The sequence below is a fragment of the Carassius auratus genome, chromosome 40, assembly GCF_003368295.1.
Source record: "Carassius auratus strain Wakin chromosome 40, ASM336829v1, whole genome shotgun sequence".
In the NCBI taxonomy this organism is placed as follows: Eukaryota; Metazoa; Chordata; class Actinopteri; order Cypriniformes; family Cyprinidae; genus Carassius; species Carassius auratus.
Window position 1 is genome coordinate 20,409,258 of NC_039282.1, and position 23,953 is coordinate 20,433,210.

At 37.6% G+C, this 23,953-nt stretch overlaps 5 protein-coding genes across 10 annotated transcripts; 1 reads left to right on the forward strand and 4 right to left on the reverse strand.

Annotated features, from left to right (window-relative positions):
* Nucleotides 1-287: 287 nt before the first annotated feature.
* LOC113058843 (sarcolipin-like) lies at nt 288-777 on the forward strand. Its single transcript, XM_026227095.1, has one exon. It carries the CDS (start codon nt 343-345, stop codon nt 439-441), a length of 99 nt encoding a protein of 32 aa, XP_026082880.1. The 5' UTR covers nt 288-342; the 3' UTR covers nt 442-777.
* Nucleotides 778-2,688: 1,911 nt separating this feature from the next.
* Nucleotides 2,689-6,882, reverse strand: LOC113058844 (eukaryotic translation initiation factor 3 subunit K-like). 6 transcript variants are annotated; one of them, XM_026227101.1, is made up of 6 exons: nt 6,706-6,882; nt 4,032-4,129; nt 3,207-3,257; nt 3,052-3,129; nt 2,872-2,997; nt 2,689-2,788 (listed from the first exon to the last, which is right to left on the reverse strand). In XM_026227101.1, the coding sequence occupies exons 3-6, from the start codon at nt 3,226-3,228 to the stop codon at nt 2,757-2,759; spliced, it is 258 nt and encodes an 85-aa protein (XP_026082886.1). In that variant the 5' UTR covers nt 3,229-3,257; nt 4,032-4,129; nt 6,706-6,882; the 3' UTR covers nt 2,689-2,756. The 6 variants fall into 6 exon arrangements, with proteins under 6 accessions (XP_026082886.1, XP_026082882.1, XP_026082885.1 ...); XM_026227097.1 differs by having other exon boundaries at nt 2,872-3,129; XM_026227100.1 differs by lacking the exons at nt 3,207-3,257; nt 4,032-4,129.
* Nucleotides 6,883-7,742: 860 nt separating this feature from the next.
* Nucleotides 7,743-10,969, reverse strand: LOC113058848 (histone H3.3). The gene is made up of 4 exons (XM_026227106.1): nt 10,878-10,969; nt 9,635-9,778; nt 9,410-9,563; nt 7,743-8,907 (listed from the first exon to the last, which is right to left on the reverse strand). The coding sequence occupies exons 2-4, from the start codon at nt 9,760-9,762 to the stop codon at nt 8,779-8,781; spliced, it is 411 nt and encodes a 136-aa protein (XP_026082891.1). The 5' UTR covers nt 9,763-9,778; nt 10,878-10,969; the 3' UTR covers nt 7,743-8,778.
* A 1,063-nt stretch (nt 10,970-12,032) lies between these two features.
* Nucleotides 12,033-15,432, reverse strand: LOC113058847 (histone H3.3). The gene is made up of 4 exons (XM_026227105.1): nt 15,305-15,432; nt 14,036-14,179; nt 13,811-13,964; nt 12,033-12,460 (listed from the first exon to the last, which is right to left on the reverse strand). Exons 2-4 carry the CDS (start codon nt 14,161-14,163, stop codon nt 12,332-12,334), a joined length of 411 nt encoding a protein of 136 aa, XP_026082890.1. The 5' UTR covers nt 14,164-14,179; nt 15,305-15,432; the 3' UTR covers nt 12,033-12,331.
* A 3,567-nt stretch (nt 15,433-18,999) lies between these two features.
* Nucleotides 19,000-23,788, reverse strand: LOC113058846 (delta(14)-sterol reductase). The gene is made up of 11 exons (XM_026227104.1): nt 23,676-23,788; nt 23,535-23,567; nt 23,352-23,460; nt 21,689-21,931; nt 20,858-21,055; nt 20,684-20,787; nt 20,496-20,612; nt 20,031-20,199; nt 19,686-19,766; nt 19,410-19,532; nt 19,000-19,318 (listed from the first exon to the last, which is right to left on the reverse strand). The coding sequence occupies exons 2-11, from the start codon at nt 23,559-23,561 to the stop codon at nt 19,158-19,160; spliced, it is 1,332 nt and encodes a 443-aa protein (XP_026082889.1). The 5' UTR covers nt 23,562-23,567; nt 23,676-23,788; the 3' UTR covers nt 19,000-19,157.
* Nucleotides 23,789-23,953: the final 165 nt, after the last annotated feature.

Here is a 23,953-nt window from a genome sequence, read left to right on the forward strand (position 1 = left end):
TAATAATTAGAATTGATTTTATATAAAACAATAGTCTGTGATATGTGATAGGGACAGTAAATGTGTGTGTGTGTGTGTGTGTGTGTGTCTCACAGCAGTTAAACTGATGATAGATTTGTGTTTGATTCAAAGCCAAGCAGGGGGTGAAACTTGGAAGGATAAATAGACAGATGGATGGATAGATGACTGGCTTAAATTCTAAATGACCAGCATACTTGTCTATTTTCCACATCTCTCTCCCCCTCTCCCTCTCTCTGTCTCTCTCTCTCTCTCTCTCTCTGATCCAGATCCCCGATCTTCTCCAGTCTTCCAGCTGTCGTGTTTCTGCTCTGAACGGCTCAGATGGACCGATCCGCACAAGAGCTCTTTCTGAACTTTATGATTGTGTTGATCACAGTTCTGCTCATGTGGTTACTGGTCAAACAATACCAGGATGCATGAGGAGCGAAGAGCTCATTCCTTACCATCATCATCATCATCATCATCATCATCGTCCTCAGCTGTGAAGATGAGCTCCAGCACCGGATGATGATGTTTCTGCAGACGGATGGAAGATGTGCCAGTCAGGATGGATCGTCTCGTGATGTCTTCAAAAGCAGCACAGTTTGTCCGTATGGATTGTTGTCATGTGTTAAATGTTATATGAGTGAATACTCTGGATGTTTAATGTGATTAAATTGGGAAAACACTCAAATTAACTGCCGAAAGAGTTCCAGCAATGTGTTGAGTAAAGAGATTGTTTTATTGGTTTAAATAAAGAACTCTTTGGCAATGCAACGGTGTGTGTTTGTGTGTTACAGCATGCGTCTCTACATCCACGAGTCACGATGCAGAATCACATCTGTCAACATAAAGTTCTAAATAAATATTCTGCAACAAGATCACATAATTCAGAACTGAAATCCTTTAAATGCTCTCTAATGATGCACTTCAGTAAATCTATAGATTACTGTTGATTTTTGTGTGTGAAAATTAACTTTAAATCTATTTTCTCGCATAAAGCCTTCATAAGCTTTTCCAATAAAGTGCACAAACCACAGAAAACCAGTTGTGATATTCTTTTTGACATTTGGAGAGCTTGCCGGATATTATTATTATAAACTGTTATTGTATGGAGAGCGCTAACGAATGTTCCTTTTAAATCTCCTTTTAATGTGTTTGGAATTACATCAGTTAAAGAATAGTTCATGCAAAAATGAACATGATCAGGTTTGTGGAAATGTAGCACTGCATCAGTGTCTCATCAATGGATGCTCTGCAGTGAATGGGTGCCGTCAGAATGAGAGTCTGATAAAAACATCACAATAATCCACAGCACTCCAGTCCATCAGTGAACATCTGGAGAAGACAAAACCTGAAACACATCCAGCATTAAGATGATTTTAACTCAAACACATAGAGTCTATAATCCATAATAACACTTCCTCCAGTGAAAAAGTGTTCTGGTCTGAATCAGGAGAGAAATCTGCACAGATCAAGCAGCGTTTAAACAGATCTAAACTAATCTGTGAGAGACAACAGCAGATGCACTTTTTCACTGGAGGAAGTGTTATTATGGATTCATATTTTACCTAAACACGTCTGACGGCACCCATTCACTGCAGAGCATCCATTGATGAGACACTGATGCAATGCTACATTTCTACAAACCTGATGAAGAAACGAACTCATCCTGATCTCTGATGACCTGAGAGGGAACACATTTTCCCCAATAAACCTTGGGAGGAATAATTATTCTAGTAAAACATTGTACTAACACCAACTCTAACTAGTCCCAACCTATCATCACCCTTCTCGTTCTGACTGTGTTCAGTGAAAGAGAGTAAAGAGTGCTGAAGTACCTCAGCTGTTCGGAGATCAATCGCATCATTCCTCGATCACGGAGACATCAGACACGCGTTTCGATGGAGATGATTGACGCTCACGCTTCAGCACTCTGGACAGCGCTCCGGCTCCACTGCGCATGCGCCGGCGCAGACCTCGTGATGACGCGCTCAGAAGACGCGCGTTTTATTGGTATTATAGTTTATTGGTATTATAGCCTCATTAATTATCATTACACATGTACAGATTGAAGTAATTTCTTCTAATAAGTGACTGTTGTGATTGTATCTCCTTAAAGTTTTGTCTTCAGAGATAAGACTGGGGCTAGTTGACACACAGAGGAAGTCTATCATTCTCAGGTTACATTATAATGTATACATGCGTATTTAAAACATCTAATTCAAAACTAGAATCACATTTGTATAGAAGCTTGTTTCTGCCACTGGATTCAAACATTACAAGGAAACTTGTTAACACACAATTCAGACCTTTTTCTAAGAATTCTGAAAAAATAAGTCTGAATTGAAAGATAAAAATTTTGAATTCTGAGAAAAACAAAAAGTTGGAATGGTGAGATATTAACTGAGCTTATATTGTGCAGAACTGAGGGAAAAAACCTTCCAAACGGTGAGATAAATAGTTGCAAGTTACAGGTGGAGAAAACAAGCTTCCTTACATTTTTATCTCTTTCCTAAATACAAATCCCAAATCGTCATATTTTTGTAATCTCTTAAGTGCAAACACAAAGAAAAAAACTTACCGATGTATAAAGTGAAATATGAAAACAAATATATGACATCTGCATAAATATGTGCAATTGTAATAAAAGACTCCAAATTTCTTAACTGAAATGACTTTATTGTAAAATTAAATCAAGAGGAAACTGAGGCATGAGATTGAGTGTGTGTGTGTGTGTGTGTGTGTGTGTGTGTTCACTGTGATGTGGCCATGATGCTGGACACACCTGTGGACACCAGAGAACATCATTCATCTTGAGAAACACTTCAACATTAAAGCCAGAAGTCGCTGTCATTCAGAGAAACTCACTCTCAAAGTCGATCTTCTCCACGATGTTCTTGGGCTTGACGCTCTCCTCCTGACTGTGAATGAATATCAGTCCATCTTCATTCTCTGTCCAGCCGTACTTATTCATCCAGACCTTCACCTGGGTGTCTGTGGTGAGATTAACATCATCAGGTGTGTGTGTGTGTGTGTGTGGAGTCTCACCCAGAGGATCTCCCAGCATCTCAGCCAGCAGCCGGTGCTCGATGTTCTGGTACGTGATTCCCACGACGTGACAGATGACTGGAGACACAGAACAAACACATGACCTTCAGACCAACACAGAGAAACTCCTGCTGCTGGAATCAGGTCTGTCTTACACGGAGAACATAGAAGATCCATACATCACAACACATCCGGGTCCACTGCACCTTCAGAGAAAATACACACTGATAATAATAATAATAATAATAATAGTTCTGTGTGTGCAGATTAGAGACTTATATGATGAAAACTAAATGCAAGGCTCAGATTTATGTAAATAAATTCATGTTTTGGTGCAAGAAATCTTTGTCAAAAATTATAACTTTATTTCTGTGGACTCTTGTTTCTGCCACGGGAAAAAAAAATGAAAAAGGTAATTGGAACTTTTTAGCTCACAAATCAGACTGCTTTCTTGCAATTGTGAGAAAAACAGATAATTCTGAGAGAAAAAAAAAGTCAGAATTACTCAATATAAACCGAATTGCGAGAAAAATGATGTAACATTTCAGATATAAATACAGAGTTGTGAGATATAGACAAAGAATTATGAAAAAAACAGTTCTGAGAAAAAGGTAAGAACTTTGAGAACAGCAAGATATAAAGTCAAAATTGTGAGATAAAAAATCTTATAATTCCATCATTGAAACGGACTTCCTTAGGTTTCAGTGAACAGCAGATGATGAAATATAATAATTTATAATATCAGTAACACAGCAATCACTCAAACCCAGTGATTCCATCAATGAGCTCTCGATTCTCCTCCAGACTGGCCTGAGAAACACACACCAGTAACACACTCTCCACAGGCCTGATCCTTCACTGTACTAACTCTACTGTCATTTTGTGAATTATGCGTGTGACTTCTGTTAAGCTGCAAACAAACAGGGAAAGGCTCGCTCTGTGAACAGGTGAAATATCACTATAGTAATATATAACTGTACTGAGAGAGAGTTTGTGGTCGGCCTCCAGGTCGTAGGTGTTTTCTCTGGCCTGTGTGTCCACGTATCGCTCCAGCGTGGACAGATTCTCCGGGTTATACCTGTTATCATTAGATCGGACTCATTACTGTTACTGATCAAGAATATTAATGATCAGTGATATTAATATAATTGTATTAGCGCTGTCAAATGATTAATCGCGATGAATCACATTAAAAAAAAAAGTTTCATAATTATATAGGGGTTTTTGGTACGAGGGAAAGCAGAGTGCATAAAACCCCTTAACTGTTATAAATTCACTGTAAACCTTCATAGGGCTTATTGCTTTTATAAAATGGTTATTCCATATACACAGTAATGATTCACAAAATAAAACGGGAAAAAATGTGTAATGATATTAATAAAAACAGTATCCTTCCACCAAACAGTTGTGGTTGCAACAAAGTGGTTGCCGAGCAACACACAGAAGTAAACAAAGGTATGTTACTTTGTAGCGTAATTTACAACAGCTTCGAACACGGCTCAGCCAATCAGAATCAAGGACCGGAAATATTTGTTTTATTAAAAAAAATAATGACATAATTATAATAATAATCAATATAAATAATATTAATGTTTAGATAAATTGAGCTCGGTTTATTCGTGAACTTTGCGCCATTGACACTGTTACTGAACTGAATTAATATAAATAACGGCTCATTGTTTTCCGTAGAGCTGAAACTTTAGTCATATCACTCTTTATTTCTGTGAAGCTGGTTTGATAGAATTAAGAGCATTCAAACCAGTGTTAATTTTGACACGAAATTTTAATTTAGTTTTAGTCTTAGTCTTTTGACTATAATTCTTTTTAGTTTTAGTCAAGTTTTAGTCATCTGATTTGTTTTAATTTTAGTCTTATTTTAGTCGACTAAAATTGCTTGGTATTTTAGTCGACTAAAATTGCTTGGTATTTTAGTCGACTAAAATAAGACTAAAATCAGTAACAGATTTACTAGACAATTTTTTACAGCTGGTATAGGAAACAAACTTAACCAAAATATATAAAACACAAATTCAACTTTATTTCAACACAACTGTGTCTTTATTTTGATTCAAAAGCTTTTATGCAGCAACAAACACTGTCATGATAATGTAAACAATAACTAGCTGCCAACTGACCATCAATAAAAGAAAAATAACGTTAGGTCCAGGACCTTAAAGCTTACAGCTGAGCTGAACAATAAGTGCATACATTTAAAGTAAATATTTAATAAGTTGGGTGGATAAAAAAAGTAACAAGATTTTATAAGGTATTCATTTGTCTAGCAATATTGTATGTTTTAAATACTACAATATTGCTAGATTTGTATGTATAATGATAGGATGTGAACATTCATGTTTCACATGACTAATATAGAAATATTTGTGATATTGTCAACAAGTAGAACATTATAAAATATACTAAACATTAGTATTAATCAAATGTATTTATCATGATATTACGTATTAGTATTGTGCTCGCATCTAATTTGAAGAAGGGGCTATTTTACAGTACTTTTCAGTTCGTAATATTTAATGCTACAACATCTACGCACTGCACTATTCCAATTTTGCTTAGCTCAATAAACAAAAGAACATCGTTGTGAAATTACATTTGAGAAAATGTCCGGGTGGCTCGTCTGTAAATGTCTTTTCAAATTGGTTGTGTTCTTGCCACGAATGAGCGCTCTGCGTGCTTTACACTTTGTTTTGTTTTGTTCGTCGTCAAACGTGAAGTGAGCTGTGGACATTTTGTCGCTCTTTTAGACAGTAGGGACTTTAAGCAACAGCTGCGAATGGAACGGCTACAGCGACCGGAAGTTTGCCGTCACACCGCTGTAGCCAAGAACGTAAAAGTCACTAAGCAACGGTCAAACAGAACAGCGCAACGCAGCATTAATTCATTTATTGAGATCCCAAAAAATATATAATTTAAAAAAGCAAGAGAAGGATTGCTTTTGGCGTTAAATGACAATCTTTTGTCAGAAGAGGAGTTTTTAATATTGTATGATGTAAATAAGTCTAAAAACATAACATTTATTTACCTAACCTCTCACGTTGTAGCGACTCCGGCAAATCAGCTGTTCTCCCGTAGTAGACCGTTAAATTAGAACGTCACAAAGCAGTTAAATTCGCGCAGGCGCAATACAACGCCAGAATGGCGTTGCCGTTCCACCAGAGGCTGTTGCTTAAAGTCCCTATCACCTCTTCGAATGCCGACTTCCCGGGAGCTCATAAAAACTGAAAACCTTCGCTTCACGTCTCAATAAGTCAGGCTCTGATTGGTTCTCTTCTCTCATGCAGTCTGTTCTGTTTTGCTGGTTCTTTTGCTCATTCCTCGCATCTCTCCCGTCTGCTGATTTGATTTTCGTCACAGTCTATTTTCGTCTCGTCCTTTATTCGTTGACGATAATGTCAATCAATTTAGTCATAGTTTTAGTCTCCATCAGTGCCTTCTATTTTAGTTTTCGTTTCGTTTTCGTCGGCAAAAATATATTCGTGACGAAAATAATGACGAAAATATTTAGTCAACGAAATTAACACTGATTCAAACTATCACACGCAAAAAAAAAAACTATATAACGCAGAATAATAAATTCTGTTTGTGAAGCGTTTTAAAGCGGGACGATGTTAATCGGTTATTAATAATAATCTTCACCTGTCGATGCCGCGCAGAAGTTTGCCGACATTCGCTCTCATCTGCTCGAATGTCGTCCCCATGACTATGGCCACTTGTTTATTGTGTTTTTAATTGTAAGTGTCAATATTTTCGGTTTATTTCCAGACTCTCGGATCCTCACGAACGTGAGAGCGGCGCGATGCCGTGACGTCATCAGTGACGCGCTTCTGTAGCGCCACCGCGCGAGTGGGCGGAGTCACTGCATCGTACGGAGCCGAATGAAAATGTATAATTTTATTGCATTTCCGTCGTTCTATGGTCGTTCTGCACCTTCACACGCAGCATTGTGTGTCCGCATGAGTGTCCTCTGAACCTCTTTCACCTAATGTATTTACTTTAGTACCACTGAGATTTTAAAATTAATAATTTAATTATTCAGTATCACTTTTAAATGTACACGGTTCATGGTCACATGACAAGCAAGTAAAAAATGTTTAATAAAAAAAAAAAAAAGTATATATATATTTTATATATATATATATATACACACACACACACATATATACATACACACACATATATATACATATATATGTGTGTATATGTATATTTATTCAGTTTTAATAATAAATGGCAAGATTTTCATAATAATATCTAATATTTCCTAGGATTATGACAATATAATTTCTTACCCATTCACTTGTGTCCCAGAATGCCTAATAAACACTTTTTTTTCCCTTTAACGGGGACTTGAATTTAATCAATGTCCTGTTCCATAGTCAATTTTTGATTTGAAACCCCATAACATATTCCTGAGATGTTGATTCATGACAAACTACTTGAAAACTAGATTTACAAAATATCATGTTTTCATAAGGGTGTTACATTTTTAATTTCATTCATTTTTAAAGACAGAGTATTTATGATCAAACATTCAGTATTTCTGAAAAGCCCTAAATGTTAATTTCATACAAGAAATTATGTGCTTTACAATAACAAAAAGGCAATGTGAATAATTTCCTATAACAAGAGCTGAATGTGACTTATTTTAACTTAATAAGACAACCCACAAAAAATGTGTGACATCCATTTATTATGCAATTAAGAGAAATTTCAAATTACAAAGATCTGTTTATGAAACACCTGAATGTTCTGTAGTCAAACGCTGAATCAAGGAGAAACAAATCAAGCAGGATTCAATAATAATAATAATAATAATGTTTCCATGTCTGCCTGAGGAGTCGTGTGACGCTGAAGGGATGAGAGTAGAAAACTGCTCTTTAATGAAGGAAGATCACGTGGCAGGACTCAAAAACAGTATCAAGCCAATACATATTTATTCAGTGTGAATCCAGATTCTCCGATCAAGACCAAACTCAACAGCAATCCTCCCTTCACACGCTTCAGACTGAACACTAATTCATCCTTTAGAAAATAAACACGATTTGTGATCTAAAACTGTCTTTATAAGAAGCTCCACCTTCAAAAATATGCTCTAGATCTGTGAAACAAGCTTATATGAATGCATTCAAATAAAAGAATCAGATTAATAATTATTAAAAGTAATTCTTAATATTGCAATAATGAACATTTGTTGAAGAGATGCTCGGACTCGTATACAAACGCCGTGCTGATCGACACACACACACACACACGTGTGCTCGTGACGGACGGTGCAGGGAATTCTGGGACGGGTCAGGGCTGTTCTAGCACCCTGCATTAGAGACGTAAAGCCCTGAACGCAGACATCAGCCCTGACCGCCTTATTTAACCTTCACTCATGATCGATGGACAGACTGAGTGTGTGTGTGTGTGTGTGTTTGAGGCCGATCGGTCACAGGCCGGTACATGCAAACAGGAAGTACCCTAATAGTCTGCTGCCTTAAAAAACACAGACACCACGTATATCAGCACCCACCCACCCCACCAGGACTGAACTCTACAACTACCAGACAGAGAGAGAGAGAGAGAGAGAGAGAGAGAGAGAGAGAGAGAGAGAGAGAGAGAGAGAGACAGAGATAGAGAGAGAGACACACACAGAGAGAGAGAGAGAGAGAGACAGAGACAGACAGAGATAGAGAGAGAGACACACACGGAGAGAGAGAGAGGCGCTCAGGCTCGTTCTCCACGGATGCGGCGTGCCAGCTGGATGTCTTTGGGCATGATGGTGACACGCTTGGCGTGGATGGCACACAGGTTTGTGTCCTCAAACAGACCCACCAGATACGCCTCGCTGGCCTCCTGCACACACACACACACACACACACACACGAGTCACATGACCTGAGAAGAGTTCAGTAGCACTCAGATACTATAATAGTTTGTCAGTTTTAGTAACTTTGTTGTGTTTTGTACAATATTAATGACATTTTTCATATTTTTAAAGTCCTTTCTGCTTAACAAGGCTGCATTTATTTGATTAAAACTACAGTAAAAGCATAGAAATTTTATTCTAATGGAGAACATCTGTTTTCTGTGTGAATCTCTGTTAAAATGTAATTTATTTCTGTGATGTGCAGCTGTATTTTCATGATTTCTGAAGATCATGTGACACTGAAGACTGGAGGAATGATGCTGAAAATACAGCGGAGCATCACAGAAATACATTACACTTTAACACAGATTCACACAGAAAACAGCTTTTTACATTTGAATAATATTACACTGTTTTTCCAGTATTTGAATCAAATAAATGCAGTTTCAATGGTTTTAATCCACTATAATAACCCTGACCAGGACTGACCTGCAGGGCTCCGATGGCGGCGCTCTGGAAGCGCAGGTCGGTCTTGAAGTCCTGAGCGATCTCACGCACCAGACGCTGGAAGGGAAGCTTGCGGATCAGCAGCTCGGTGGACTTCTGGTAGCGGCGGATCTCACGCAGAGCCACGGTCCCGGGCCTACAGACACACACAGAGCGGTCAGCGCTCGCCCCGCGGCTCCAGACCCAACACGAGCCGCGGCTCAGTACCTGTAGCGATGGGGCTTCTTGACTCCTCCAGTAGAGGGCGCACTCTTACGGGCCGCTTTAGTCGCCAGCTGCTTACGAGGAGCTTTTCCTCCGGTGGATTTACGGGCGGTCTGCTTCGTACGGGCCATTCTGACACACGCTCACCTCAAACACACACACACACACACAACATTACACACACGCACAGAAACATGTACTGTACACACATTCTCACTGCACTCAGACCTCATACTAAACTCATACTTTAAAAAGAAAATGCAGCTCTATATTTTTATGTATCAATATTTTAATAAAAAAAAGTATTTATTTGCTAAATATTTAGTTTATTACGTCACATCTGTTTTTCTTTTTTCACTGTTCTGCTATTTTTTTTTTTTACTAAAGTAACTTTAAGTAACTAAAACCGGAATAACGTACAATTAAATAAATGGTGTAAATAGATTTTGTTAATAAGGAAATTGTATAAATAAAGGGACGTGATTTAAATAAATTGCTTAAAATAAAAGAACACATGATTATAGCAAATTGATTAAAATTAATTAAAATGAATAACTTAATAACTAAAGTTGATCACATTTATGTTTAGTTAGTTTAATCTTATTTTTGTTCTATATTTTATCAGTTTTTCCTGTATATTTTCCGAGGCAGTTTGAAAACAACTGCTTCATAGAATATCTAATAATATAATGACGTCACAGACACTCAGTCATAAAAGTACAGTTGAGGACAGACGCTTGAAAACAACAACAAGCTCAACGTGTCAATCATTCCTCAAGAACCAGCCTCATTATAACAATATTCACGAGCCGACCAATCAGAGGACAGGAAACAGACCAGACGGCCGGCGTAAGCCCCGCCCCTCTTCTGTGAACATCATGGCGCCTGTTTGATCTGCGCCGAAAACTGAGCGAGAAAAGACAAGAACTAACGATAATACTTCGACAATTTCTCTGCAAACTCCCCGCTGTTCTAACATATTACACTCGGACTACAAAGAAAACACTCTAGGGCTGCAATATCCGACGGTTAAAGCAGGAATGGAGGCGTTTATGGTGTTTTTTCGGCGTTTTCTAAATATCAGTTTATTCAGGATGGATTTCGCCGCTCAAGCGCTTCAGGATTTCCCTCAAATACACACAAACCCTCTCAAACAGACACGAATTCACAGACACCACCACATTTCCCGCCTAAAACAACAACTAAACTGAACACACTTGTGTTTTATTTGTCTTTTCGGCCTTACCTCAGCAGAAGTCGTGTTTTGAGTGAAGCTTCAGTGTTATTTACTGTCTCTTGCGCACAATGGCAGCGGAAATGCGACAATCGGCGGCTCCCACAATGCACCGCGGAAGCCACATCGCGCTTCAACGTGTGAGAAAAAACAATCTTCATCTGTTAAAATAATCACACACTAGTGTCTGCACAGACTCTTATCAGCAGCATTATATTACATTCCGTTATTTAGTTTTATTGTACTCACTAAAGCACCGTTCTGTCAGATATAGTCATGTATTTATTCTTTATTGATCGAATCAATTTTTATTATTTTATTTTATACATTTTAATTTATTATTTTTTATATTTTTTGTTAAATCAAATGCCTATTTTAATCACATTTACTTTAGTCTATTATTTTTGTAATATTAATATAATGAATATGAATATGAATTAATTATTTTTATTTTATTTGTTTTTCATTTATTAATATCAGTTTCTAATTTACTTTTATATTTTATGTATTTATAAAATGTATTCGGGTACTTTTTATTATTTCTTGATTTTAATTTTTTTTTTTTAAATCAAATTAAATTCATTGTTAAGCATAATTTAAAGTATTTAAATATATATTTTTAAATTGTAGCATTATCTACTTATTTTTATTCGGGTGACTTTATTATTTCTTGGTTTTAACCATTTTTGTTTTAAATCATTTATATATTTACAAACATTTTAATATCACTTAATTACACTTATAACTTTTTTACCTGAGAAAAACGAGACTGGTGGTGAAATATTTCCATAAAACAGACTCTATAACAGTTCAACACCAATTTATTGTCCAATTATTTTTTCCTGTAGTACAAAGATTGGCTTTTTAGGACTTACACACATACAAAAACAAAGCAAACATAAACATCTTGTGATTAAAACCATGAAAGGTGTAGAAAAACCTGAGCGAGTGTCTACTTAACTCATGAAGGATATATCAAATGGTATAAAATAGAGTCTGTTGCTACATCTGCTCCTCAAAAACACAATATTCAACCAAACGACAATCCCAGAATGCATCACCGACATCATATGCCCACCTGCCAATCTGTGCATCTCAGGAAAATTAAGAACATCATTATAAAGCACTCAATACACAAACAAGACTTATTTCAAGAAAAAAAATTGATTGAAGAAGATTCTGACTCTTCCAGTGAGGAGTTTAGCACCTGAAATCAGATTAGACAACCAGTTCTTTCATTCAGGAACAGGAAGTGTTAATTAGTGCCTGGAGTCCTTAATTAATCACCCTGAGGGTTTGAACTCTTGTGCTTCAAATCACACGACGACACGACACAAGAGCTCATCTGAGAATACAACACCAACACAGAGAGAGAGAGAGTGACCAACACAAACAAACACACACAGATGAAGAGAGAGAGAGACACAGAGAGAGAGAGAGAGAGAGAGAGAGAGAGAGAGAGGAGCTCAGGCTCGTTCTCCACGGATGCGGCGTGCCAGCTGGATGTCTTTGGGCATGATGGTGACACGCTTGGCGTGGATGGCACACAGGTTTGTGTCCTCAAACAGACCCACCAGATACGCCTCGCTGGCCTCCTGCACACACACACACACACACACTTTTATATGTATTATTAGAACAGTATACATTATTACATGTATGCTGCCATGGAGCAAAAATATAAAAGGTAACTTTTTATTTCACAATGACTTTTTTCTTGCAACTCCAATTTTATATCTTACAATTGAGTAATTTTTTTCTCGCAATTCTGAGAAACAAATCACAATGCAAGACAAACTAAAATCAGACTTTTTTCCACAGAATTGCAAGTTTCTGCATTTACGTCTCGCAATTGTTCGTTTACATCTCGTAATTTTTCGTTTGCGTCTCGCAATTCTTCATTTACATCTCGTAATTCTTCGTTTAAGTCTCGCAATTCTTCGTTTATGTCTCACAATTCTTCATTTACGTCTTGCAATTCCTCTCCGTTTACGTCTCACAATTTTTCTTCGTTTACATCTCGCAATTCTTCGTTTACGTCTCGCAGTTCTTCTTCGTTTACGTCTCGCAATTCTTTGTTTACGTCTTGCAATTCTTCGTTTACGTCTCGCAGTTCTTCGTTTAGGTCTCGCAAATCTTCGTTTACGTCTCGCAATTCTTCTTCGTTCACGACTCGCAATTCTTTGTTCATGTCTCGCATTTCTTCTTCGTTTACATCTCGCTATTCTTCGTTTACGTCTCGCAATTTTTGTTAACGTCTCACAATTCTTCGTTTACGTCTCGCAATTTTTGTTAACGTCTCACAATTCTTTGTTTACGTCTCGCAATTTTTCGTTAACGTCTCACAATTCTTTGTTCATGTCTCGAATTCTTCGTTTACATCTCGCAATTCTTCGTTTACGTCTCGCAATTTTTCGTTAACATTTCACAATTCTTTGTTCATGTCTCGCATTCTTTGTTTACATCTTGCAATTCTTCGTTTACGTCTCGCAATTCTTCGTTAACGTCTCGCAATTCTTTGTTTATGTCTCGCAATTCTTCTTCGTTCCCGTCTCGCAATTCTTCTTCGTTCACGTCTCGCATTTCTTCTTTGTTTACGTCTCCCAATTCTTCGTTTACGTCTCCCAATTCTTCGTTAACGTCTCCCAATTCTCCCTCTTTTAAGTCTAGCAATTCGACATCATTTACATCTCACAATTCTGTATTTTTTATCTGAATTCTGAGGTTACATCTCACAATTGTTTCCTTGTTTCCAGATTTTAATGTCACAATTCAAACTTTTTTCTCAAAATTGTGCACTTCTCTAAAATGTAAGTCAGAATTATGATATAAAAAGTCAATTTCTTTATTCAATGGTGGAAGCGTGCTCCCATAGAAAAAAAAAACATACTTTTATATTAACGAATATAAGTGATCTTCTGGAGAAGTGTGAAGCTGTGTCTGACCTGCAGGGCTCCGATGGCGGCGCTCTGGAAGCGCAGGTCGGTCTTGAAGTCCTGAGCGATCTCACGCACCAGACGCTGGAAGGGAAGCTTGCGGATCAGCAGCTCGGTGGACTTCTGGTAGCGGCGGATCTCACGCAGAGCCACGGTCCCGGGCCTACAGACACACACAGAGCGGTCAGCGCTCGCCCCGCGGCTCCAGACCCAACACGAGCCGCGGCTCAGTACCTGTAGCGATGGGGCTTCTTGACTCCTCCAGTAGAGGGCGCACTCTTACGGGCCGCTTTAGTCGCCAGCTGCTTACGAGGAGCTTTTCCTCCGGTGGATTTACGGGCGGTCTGCTTCGTACGGGCCATTCTGACACACGCTCACCTCAAACACACACACACAACATTACACACTTATTTGGACCCCCAAATATGATCATCCTTATATAAGGGGCCCATCCTAAAAATTTTATAATTTAGTTTAAATCTTTTTGTTAATTAAGTTTTTCATTAGAAAGTCTTATTTATTGATTATTCAAACTTATATTATTTAACATCAGCCCAATAAATCAAATGTTATTTATTTTATTCAATTTAGTTCAAACTAATTATTTAGATTAAATTAGATTTTTTTTAATCAAATCTAATTTTTTAGATTTTTGTAAATGTATTTATTTTAACATCTAATAATATATTATAGCATGTTTAGACAGTAAATTTGTCATAAACATACACTAAAGTAAAATCAGTTACAACTCAGATTGCAATTATGCACTTTTTCAATATATTTAATGAATAATTAATAAAATGTATACATGTTCAGAGTAAAGATGCAATATAATGAGATAATGATATAGTTGTGTGCCAATGAGAAATTATAAAATAAAATTTGTAGATAAAATGACTGCATTTTCTAAAAGTGTTTCAATTTAAGCCTTGTATTTGAAAATATAATTGCTTTTCGTGCTGTTCTCCTTCAGATGATGGCGCACTTCGCTAAAATGATAAAGTTTTGGTTTTGATTACTTTCACGCTTCCCGTTATGTCAGCTGGTTTCACAGGGTTTCCCATGGTTACAGTGACATCAGTCAATCAACACATTCTCCGCCCATTTACAAGCGGTCGGGGCGTGGCTTCAATCACTCCGCGCCAATCAGCGCTCAGTGTGTCCATCCAGCCCCGCCTCCTCATGCTGATTACATAATGGCTGCTCGAATTGTGAGAGAAGAAACAAAACATCAGTGTACTGTGCGAAGCTTGAACACGATTTGTACCACTCTACCGATCACGTTTAGCGACGTACAGCGGTGGCGCCAGTTTCAGAATATATTTGAGAAAATTACTGCGAGCATAAGTGCGCGAATCAGTTTGAAAGGAAGCAAGCGAATAAATAACGCATTTCCCCCCTATTGCAGCTCGATACACACATATTTATCACCGAGCTGAAAGTCTTCGTCTCCTGTTACCGGTCACCGGGACCGGGTGGAGCGCGTGCCGCGCGGGGACTCACCTGTCCTGTGCTTCGGGAGGTTCTTCCGCTGCGGCGGGTGTTCGCTGCTTGAAGACAGTTTGAGGTGAAATGGCTGATAATTCAGGGTTGCCAGGGATTCAAAACAAAACCCGCCCAACTGCTATTCAAAACTAGACCAGTGGGGTTTCCCCCGCAATCCACTGGCTAAACATCCCGTTATTTCGGTCGCTTCAAACCGCGGACATGAAAAACAACCCGCTGCAACATTGTTACAGAAGCCCTTTTCCGCGGGAAAACAACAGACTTGGCAACAAGTCCGCAGTTTTCACCTGGTAATGGGACATGTTAACACTGTTGACAGGGGCGGATCTAGAAAAATATTGATGGGGTGCCAACATAAATGGCAGACGTATATATACTGAATTTAGTCACAGTTATCACAGTTTGATGATAAATATATGTGCACACTACAAAAGGACACAGCTATCATTTACAAACTTAATCTCATGCAATCAATGTCTTGCATTTGAAACAGTTATAACAAACATTACAAACATATAAGGAATAAGTGACCATACCCCATAAGCACCACACACTCACTAATGCATACAGTATGCATCAACATGTCATTAAGAGCATTATAAAAGATTCAGTCTTATCAATATGTCAATTTATTATAAGAAACACAAGATTTTAACAGCCATTTCCAGCTGGGGAGACTCAACTGATTTTCTACAGTTTAGTGTTAATCATCATCTAACTCAACCAGTCAAGAGCTACATTTAGCCTTAGATGTTATATGAATATGGTCCTGAAGCATAGCTTTTATTAGCTGACAATAATAATACATAAATAAACATTATAGGCACAAATACAAATGTACTTTTAGAAATTGTTTTTGAAAAATATGGTGTTATTGTTTTGACAAGCTTAAATTAAAACTTCTATGATAACTTGTGTGATATTCCTTTAAAATAATGTTTTAGTATATCTTTTTTAAGTATATTTTACTAAGCAATTTCTTACATAATTTCTTTTAGTTAGACCACACTTTTATTTTGGTGAGTTATAGACATAGTTTCTGTGTTTTTTAATTAACTATTATTATTAGCTAATAGGAAGTATAGCATACTCTACTGTGCAATAGTACTATATTTCTGTTTGAGTTTACGACAGGTTGTCGTAAAGACATTGCTGTTTCTGTCAGTCTGTGAATACGATACAAATGAATGACGATAGTTTTATCAAATGAAATGGTGAAATCCTTTCATAGCGCGCTGACGTACACATGTGTAGCATACATCATGCATCAATATAGTGAAGAGCTGAAAACACCACGCGTGCTTCAGTGTGTGTGTGTGTGTGTGTGTGTGTGTGTGTGTGTGTGTAGTAGAGCACACATTCCCAGAGACGTGTATAACAACACCTTAAGGATTCCCATAAGCAGGATTTATTGTTGTGCCCCCCTTCCTCAAATATGATGATGGAAAAAAAACCTAATATAGGGGTGAAAAATAACTTTAATCAAATAAAAAACTAAATGAATAAATTGTATTATTTACAAATCACAATTGTAGCTCTCGACATTTACCTGCGGCTATAACTTTATTATGACTCAAATTTATTTTATAGTCTCAAGCATTCAGAAATCATGCAAAAGGAAACTAAGCAGTTTTACTATGATAAAACCATGGTTTATTTTTGTAAGGGTTGTGATATGCACGTTTTTTGTTGAAGAAATTATAAAGCCTGTGTCATCTATAGCAAAAAGGTGTCCAAAAATGAAAGATGAAGTGAATATTTGAATGAAATGTTTGGTCAGTCGCCTAAACAAGGATTTGATCGTCCTGTAAGTGTAACAGCAGCAATCACATGGCATTTGTAATAACATGTACATAAATTTTTTATTTTGTATTATGTATTTTAACAGTGTTATTATTAACCAATCATTATTGCCTCATTTTTTTATATAATGCATTTTAAGCCATTTTAAAGGCTATTGATGGCTTAAGTCTGTTTTTATATCAACAACAACAACAAAAATATTACAGTATATTAATACTTTGTAAATTATTCGAGTTTGGGGATCGCAAATCATTTGAATCAGTTCGGGAGTTCAAAGCGGATTCGCGAATCATTTGAGTCAGTTTGGGGATTGCGAATCATTTTAATCAGTTCGGGAGTTCGTAGTGGGATCGCGAATCATTTGAGTCAGTTCAGGAGTTCGGAGCGTGTTCGCGAATCATTTGAGTCAGTTCGGGAGTTCGGAGCGGGTTCGCGAATCATTTGAGTCAGTTCAGGAGTTCGGAGCGTGTTCGCGAATCATTTGAGTCAGTTCGGGAGTTCAAAGCGGGTTCGCGAATCATTTGAGTCAGTTATGGGTATCGCGAATCATTTGAATCAGTTCGGGAGTTCGTAGGGGAATCGCGAATCATTTGAGTCAGTTATGGGGATCGCGAATCATTTGAGTCAGTTTGGGAGTTCGGAGCGGGTTCGCGCATCATTTGAATCAGTTTGAGAGTTCAGAGCGGCTTTGCGGATCATTTGAATCAATTCGAGAGTTAGGAGCGGGTTCGCGAATCATTTAAGTCAGTTTGGGGATCGCAAACCATTTGAATCAGTTCGGGAGTTCGGAGCGGCTTCGCGAATCATTTGAATCAGTTCGGGAGTTCGGAGCGGGTTCGTGAATCACAAAAGTTTCATGCTCCTAAATTTTCAAATTGGCCATAAACTTTAATTCGTTGCTGCCAACTGGGGTGGCAGCAGGGGTGGCAAGGCTTTCTTTATTAAAAAAGTCTTTATTCTTCAGCACCGGAACAAACCAGCGAAAAAAAATTGATTTAGTTGTGTGTAGCAGGTGGGCGTTTTTTTGTTGTAAAAACCTGGCAACCCACGTCTCTGCGATTTTTTTAACACTCTTTCACAACCTAAAAACCTAATTTTAAGACCAAATCAGCTTTTATTACATTAAACACACTATTCTCGTGTTTTTATTGTCATTGTACTACTATAACAGCCAGTCAGAACTCAAATACTTAGTATGGACATGCATACACTTTAGATTAGGGTTTAAATAAATGTAAATAATGTTTACTTTGGCGATAGATTTCCATCTATCAGGATATTTACATGCTACTGATTGTGAATCATGTATAATGTTATATTATATTTTTTGTATTTACTTTTTATACTAAGCTCTATCACTTATTTAGGCTATTTTTATTGAGAACATCTTATAAACACAGAAAGTGGCAGTTTAAACGAAGAAGAAAAATTGGTATAGTCAAAATAAATCACTTCATACAGTGACTTGTATATTTGAACTGTTTTTAAAGCTTTTTTAATAATTTAACTGGAAATAGTCTCAAACAAAAGTGGGTCCTGCCGTTAAAATCATTGCAATTTGTACATTTTGTTAATTAAAAAAAAAAGTTTTTATGTGATTTTCTTTTCCCCAAGTACCATCAAATCAAAACATTTTCCAAATGTTTTCCTTTTTTTTTTTTTTTTTGCAGAACAGCTTTATGATTGATTTAATTACTATATACTAACATTTAAGTTATAAATAATTAAATACAATGCAATTATTGTATACATTAATGTTTTAGCATAAACACACATATACATATACATCATTATTTTTGACTCCCACTATAAATATAAATTAATCCACTATCAGGCTGCTATTTTTTTCTTTTTTCCCCAAACACTATTTTTGGAAATTAAATAGGAAATTACACAGAAAAAAAGTTTATTTCATTATTCAATATCTCTGAATACACCTTAATACATGATTTCTACAAACAAAACTAAATGTCATGGGTTAGTGCATGATCACAGGATGCACACCGCTGGGAATAATAACTCTGCTCTGATGAGGTTCATGAGATGTTCAGTAGACGTAAGGCAGCAGTTTGTATGGCACTCGTCGACAGTACTCTCTCCAGGCGTCTCTGTGCTTCTTCAGACATGATTCTTCGATTTCATTGGCTCGTTGCCTCAGTAAATGAAAGCACTGCAGCGCTGGCAAGTACGGCAGAACACTGCTGAAGCCTGCGTGAGACACAAACCAGGTAAATCACTCGTGCACTGCTGGCACAAAGCCTTCAAACGCATCTGAAGCAGCTCTGCTCTTTAACCGTACCGCACGGCAGACACCAGGCCAACATCATCAGGATGTCTCCAGAGTAATTGGGGTGCCGGACCCATCCGAACCATCCGGACACCAGCAGACTGCTTCCGGCCGGGCTGAGGATCGTCTTCAGACCTTTGAGAGAGACTGACATCATCATCAGCGACCTGACTTCACATCTCCTTCAAGATGATGCAAAGCTCAATGCTTTCCTGACATGCATTCATGAACTGTTTACAGCGGAAGAACTGAAGGAAAGCAGAATGAGGATGTGAAGAGGTCACATACGAGCGTAAGCCGGATCCTTGGGATTTCTGCGGAAACCATCTTTCTGCTCGTTGGACAGGTAATAAATCAGGAAGCCTGTACCTGTTCATAAACTGCACTGAGAATTACAACAATCACAAAGACATTGAGTCTTGCTTTGTGAAAAACTGATCAAAATCAAGCGAGTTTGTGCTTCAAAGAGTACAAATACAGACAACTATTCCTGTTTTACCTGACCTTTCTGATGCCGTTGATACACATTTTTCTTGTTTTAAGCACAAACTTGCTTCATTTAATTGGAAATCGAGATAAAGTTGATGAGAAAGAACATTACATCTTGCAGTATATCATAGTATGTGAGCTTACCGAAGAGCAGGCAGATGGGGACGGCAGACAGGAAGTGGATGTGATTGGGCCTCTGAAGCAGGAAGTAAACGGGAAGACTGGAGAAGAAAGGGATCCAGATGAACTCGCCCAGAATCATGATGAACCCAATCGGCTCGTCCGTGAACTCTTTGGTCGTCAGAACAGAGCCCTGGCCAGAAATGCAAGAAATACAATTCATTGTTCGGTTTCATACTACATGAAATACAAACAACTGTTTACATCAACATATTTTTATGTACGTTTTGAGATACTGCATAAGAAAATGCATGGATGCAAATGGCAAGACATGCAAAAATGTGCATTATGTTCAACTAAGCAAATCATTTAATATTCACCAAATAAATCTCTGGATGCGCAACAAAACATGTGATTAGATCTGGACTATGCAACTCATCACACACCATCTCAAAAGTCTTTGCAAGATTAAAAACCAGTTCGGCTGACCTCATCGATGAGGAAGTCCAGTATGTAAATGAGCTGAAAGATGATGACGAGCAGCAGAGAGAGAGACGAGTTCTTCGTCTCTATAGCGGTCAGGAGATAATTCACATCCATCATGCCCTGCAGGACCAACACAGACTTCAGTGACCGCTCATCTGACAGGCGCAGAATCCTGATCTGCTCAGACTCACCCAGCCGATAAACCCAACCCTGACCATCACGAAGTGCTTGACGTCGATGATGCCCAGACGAGGGTCCATGCTCTGACCCAGAACAAACTTCAGCAGGCGCTTTGCTGTACAACACAAGCACACACATGACCTCTGACCTCAGGCGTGACAGATAAGATGAGGTGCGGATCGTACCCGTGTTGTTGTAGGTCACGTGTGCGGAGGAGGGTGTTCTGATTGGACACAGGAACAGCATGAGGCTGAAGACCAGAGAGACGGCCATAGCTGCGCTCACCAGAGAGAAGATCCTGTCCATCACAGCGCCGGGCCGCAGAACACCAGAGAACCACAGAACCAGCATCAGAACCACAGTCAGGAGAAACGCATGCAGACCTGCAACAGACGCCCCAACCCTGTCACCATCAGAGTCCTTCTTACTGAACGAGTCAAGCCACCTTCATCCGTATAGCGCTTTATACAATCCAGATTGTGTCGAAGCAGCTTTACAGAATTAAACAGGAGAACAGTGTGTGGATAATGCTGGAGGACAGTGAAGTCAGATCAAACAAAAAATGCAGAAGTCGTCTTGATATTTGTGCCCAATCTCTTACTGTTGCTTAGTTGGATATATATTTACATTTATTGCCATATCAGCTACATAGGTTATTATATGGAATATAAAGATTCGACATTAACAATACAATAAATAATTTGTAATAAAAAAATCCATCTTACAAAATAATTCCTTAAAGTTTATTCTAATATAAAAAATAGTTGTCTCATGACATTGTAAATTTAACATTTCTATAAAAGATTCTTTGAATGCACTTGTGATATAAATATTAAAAGTCTTCCAATGTACATCTTACAAAAAAAGTACTTTCAAAACTTTTCTTGATTTAAATCGTTGTTTTTCCCACCAAGGGATTAATTTCAAATAATTTATTATTTTGAGATTCTTCCCATTCAGCTTGACATATTAATTTGATGAAACGCTTGAGGTCTGAAGATGGAGTTTTCTCTTACCGTTGAGTTTGTATTTCAAACGCTTTCCATCACAGCCCATCTTGCCTTCTGTCACCTGTCCCACAGGTAGATAATAGAGTGCCACCTGCAGGACAGTGAAGAACATCACCACACACACAGACGTCCAGTCCCAGATCGGGATTCCAGCAGAACCGAGCAGAACCCACGACTCGGAGGAGGGCCGGCAGCCATCCAGCATCATTATGAGAGAGATGCCCAACAGAACACACACCAGGGACAGGTCTGACACACACACACACACACACACACACACACAAAATCAACAGCCTGAACCACTGTACACATTATCATACTGAGGCTTATTTTAAAACAATTGACATTGCAATAAAACTATTAAAACAACAGTATAGGCAAATAGGGAAAATATTAACTTATAAGATAACAGCATATTTCCTGACTTGATTAATCAGAATGTATAAAGATATAATTTTTAAAAGTTTTCTGAAATGGTTAAATTTGCAAATGAGGCACTGTCTACTTAAATATGCACTAATCTGAAAACATTTCCAGAGCAGAAATGCATCAGGTCAGTTTCAAAATTTTTGTTTGATTTTGTTGACATATTAGAGTCAAAGGTTTTTACTGTGGGGATTTAGGATTTCTCTTTTTATCACTGCATAAATCAGAAAATACTGTAAACAGCCAGGAAAAAAATATATATACAAGCGTTTTTAGGAATAAAATGTTGTATTAATGATTGTGAACAATATATATATATACAAACACTTCAGTAAAAACCTTCAGAATATAGATATGAATATAACCCTAAGTTTGGGTGTATGTATGTGCTGCTGAAGTGGAGAAACAAACTTACTGCCTTTAAAAATATGCATTTTCAGCATGTTTTTAAGGAATAAAATGCTATATAAATGAGTGTGAATGATATATGAACAAACCCTTCAGTAAAAACCTTCAGAATATAGATATAAATATAACCCTAAGTTTTGGTGTAAGTGCTGCAGAAGTGTAGAAAAAAAACCCCATACATTTAGAAATATGCATTTTCGGCATGTTTTTAGGAATAAAATGCTATATAAATGAGTGTGAATGATATATAAACAAACCCTTCAGTAAAGACCTTCAGAATATAGATATGAATATAACCCTAAGTTTTGGTGTGTGTAAGTGCTGCTGAAGTGGAGAAACAAACTTACTGCCTTTAAAAATATGCATTTTCAGCATGTTTTTAGGAATAAAATGCTATATAAATGAGTGTGAATGATATATGAACAAACCCTTCAGTAAAAACCTTCAGAATATAGATATGAATATAACCCTAAGTTTTGGTGTAAGTGCTGCAGAAGTGTAGAAAAAAAACCATACATTTAGAAATATGCATTTTCAGCTGTGAATGATATATGAACAAACCCTTCAGTAAAACCCTCAGAATATAGAGAGGAATAAAACTCTTAAGTTTTGGTTTGTGTAAGTGCTGCTGAAGTCTAAATATATGTACTGTAATAGAAATCTACAGACGCAAATAGATAAAGTGTAACCAACTAAACGATTTTGCCTGCAGTGCCTTGCCTTAAAGACATTTTTTCGACTTAATTTCGGAATCAGATTGATTGGTGCCATCCTCCGCTAAAAGATCTAGTGATATCATGTATACTGATTTTAATAGTTAAACTAGAGTACTTACGGATGTTGTTCCATCTGCTCTGGACTTGTACAACACATTTGCCATCAACATCAGCTCCATCCTCAAGCTTTCCGTTACCTGTGTCCTGTAGGGATCTGTTCCTGTGCATCTGTAGGACAGTCAGAAGGGTGTAACTTAAGGGTGAAACTAGAATAAACATTGAATTTAATTTCTCAAACTCACCTGATATTCTTGTTTGTCAGTCGTCATGATAATCTGCGAAAGAACCAACTTATTTAAAACCACTGCACCAACTCTAAAACACAATCAAATGACTTTTGTCTTGCCTAAAATGTGCTCAAATGTGATTTTTAATAGTCTTACCAGAGGCAGATAGACCAGCTTTATAAATACAACTCCATATGGCTACATTCACCAGAGACAAAGGTTTTTATACTTCAGCAGTTACTACATACTACTGACAGGTTGCGATATCTTCTGCATATTGAATGAACCATGCAATAGCTGAAAACGTTTAACAGACAACTCGAGTTGCACTTACTTCCCTCAGTGTTCTCCCATTCACTGCAGAGGATGCAATGCTGCATTTCTCCAAATCTGATGAAGAAACAAACTCATCCTGATCTCAGATTAACTGAAGG

What these genes read in the sequence shown, in the direction of transcription:
- LOC113058844 (XM_026227096.1), bottom strand. Translation starts at nt 6,736, where the DNA reads ATGTCGGCAAACTTCTGCGCGGCATCGACAG. An exon ending in CTTCTGCGCGGCATCGACAG is followed by an intron (nt 3,130 to 6,705) that starts GTGAAGATTATT and finishes CTGTGTCTCCAG; the next exon opens with TCATCTGTCACGTCGTGGGA. An exon ending in GGAGAAGATCGACTTTGAGA is followed by an intron (nt 2,789 to 2,871) that starts GTGAGTTTCTCT and finishes TGGTGTCCACAG; the next exon opens with GTGTGTCCAGCATCATGGCC.
- LOC113058848 (XM_026227106.1), bottom strand. Translation starts at nt 9,762, where the DNA reads ATGGCCCGTACGAAGCAGACCGCCCGTAAATCCACCGGAGGAAAAGCT. An exon ending in AAGAAGCCCCATCGCTACAG is followed by an intron (nt 9,564 to 9,634) that starts GTACTGAGCCGC and finishes GTGTGTCTGTAG; the next exon opens with GCCCGGGACCGTGGCTCTGC. An exon ending in CCGCCATCGGAGCCCTGCAG is followed by an intron (nt 8,908 to 9,409) that starts GTCAGTCCTGGT and finishes GTGTGTGTGCAG; the next exon opens with GAGGCCAGCGAGGCGTATCT.
- LOC113058847 (XM_026227105.1), bottom strand. Translation starts at nt 14,163, where the DNA reads ATGGCCCGTACGAAGCAGACCGCCCGTAAATCCACCGGAGGAAAAGCT. An exon ending in AAGAAGCCCCATCGCTACAG is followed by an intron (nt 13,965 to 14,035) that starts GTACTGAGCCGC and finishes GTGTGTCTGTAG; the next exon opens with GCCCGGGACCGTGGCTCTGC. An exon ending in CCGCCATCGGAGCCCTGCAG is followed by an intron (nt 12,461 to 13,810) that starts GTCAGACACAGC and finishes GTGTGTGTGCAG; the next exon opens with GAGGCCAGCGAGGCGTATCT.
- LOC113058846 (XM_026227104.1), bottom strand. Translation starts at nt 23,561, where the DNA reads ATGACGACTGACAAACAAGAATATCAG. An exon ending in CGTGACCTACAACAACACGG is followed by an intron (nt 20,788 to 20,857) that starts GTACGATCCGCA and finishes TGTGTTGTACAG; the next exon opens with CAAAGCGCCTGCTGAAGTTT. An exon ending in CCCCATCTGCCTGCTCTTCG is followed by an intron (nt 19,767 to 20,030) that starts GTAAGCTCACAT and finishes GTTTATGAACAG; the next exon opens with GTACAGGCTTCCTGATTTAT.
- LOC113058843 (XM_026227095.1), top strand. Translation starts at nt 343, where the DNA reads ATGGACCGATCCGCACAAGAGCTCTTTCTGAACTTTATGATTGTGTTG.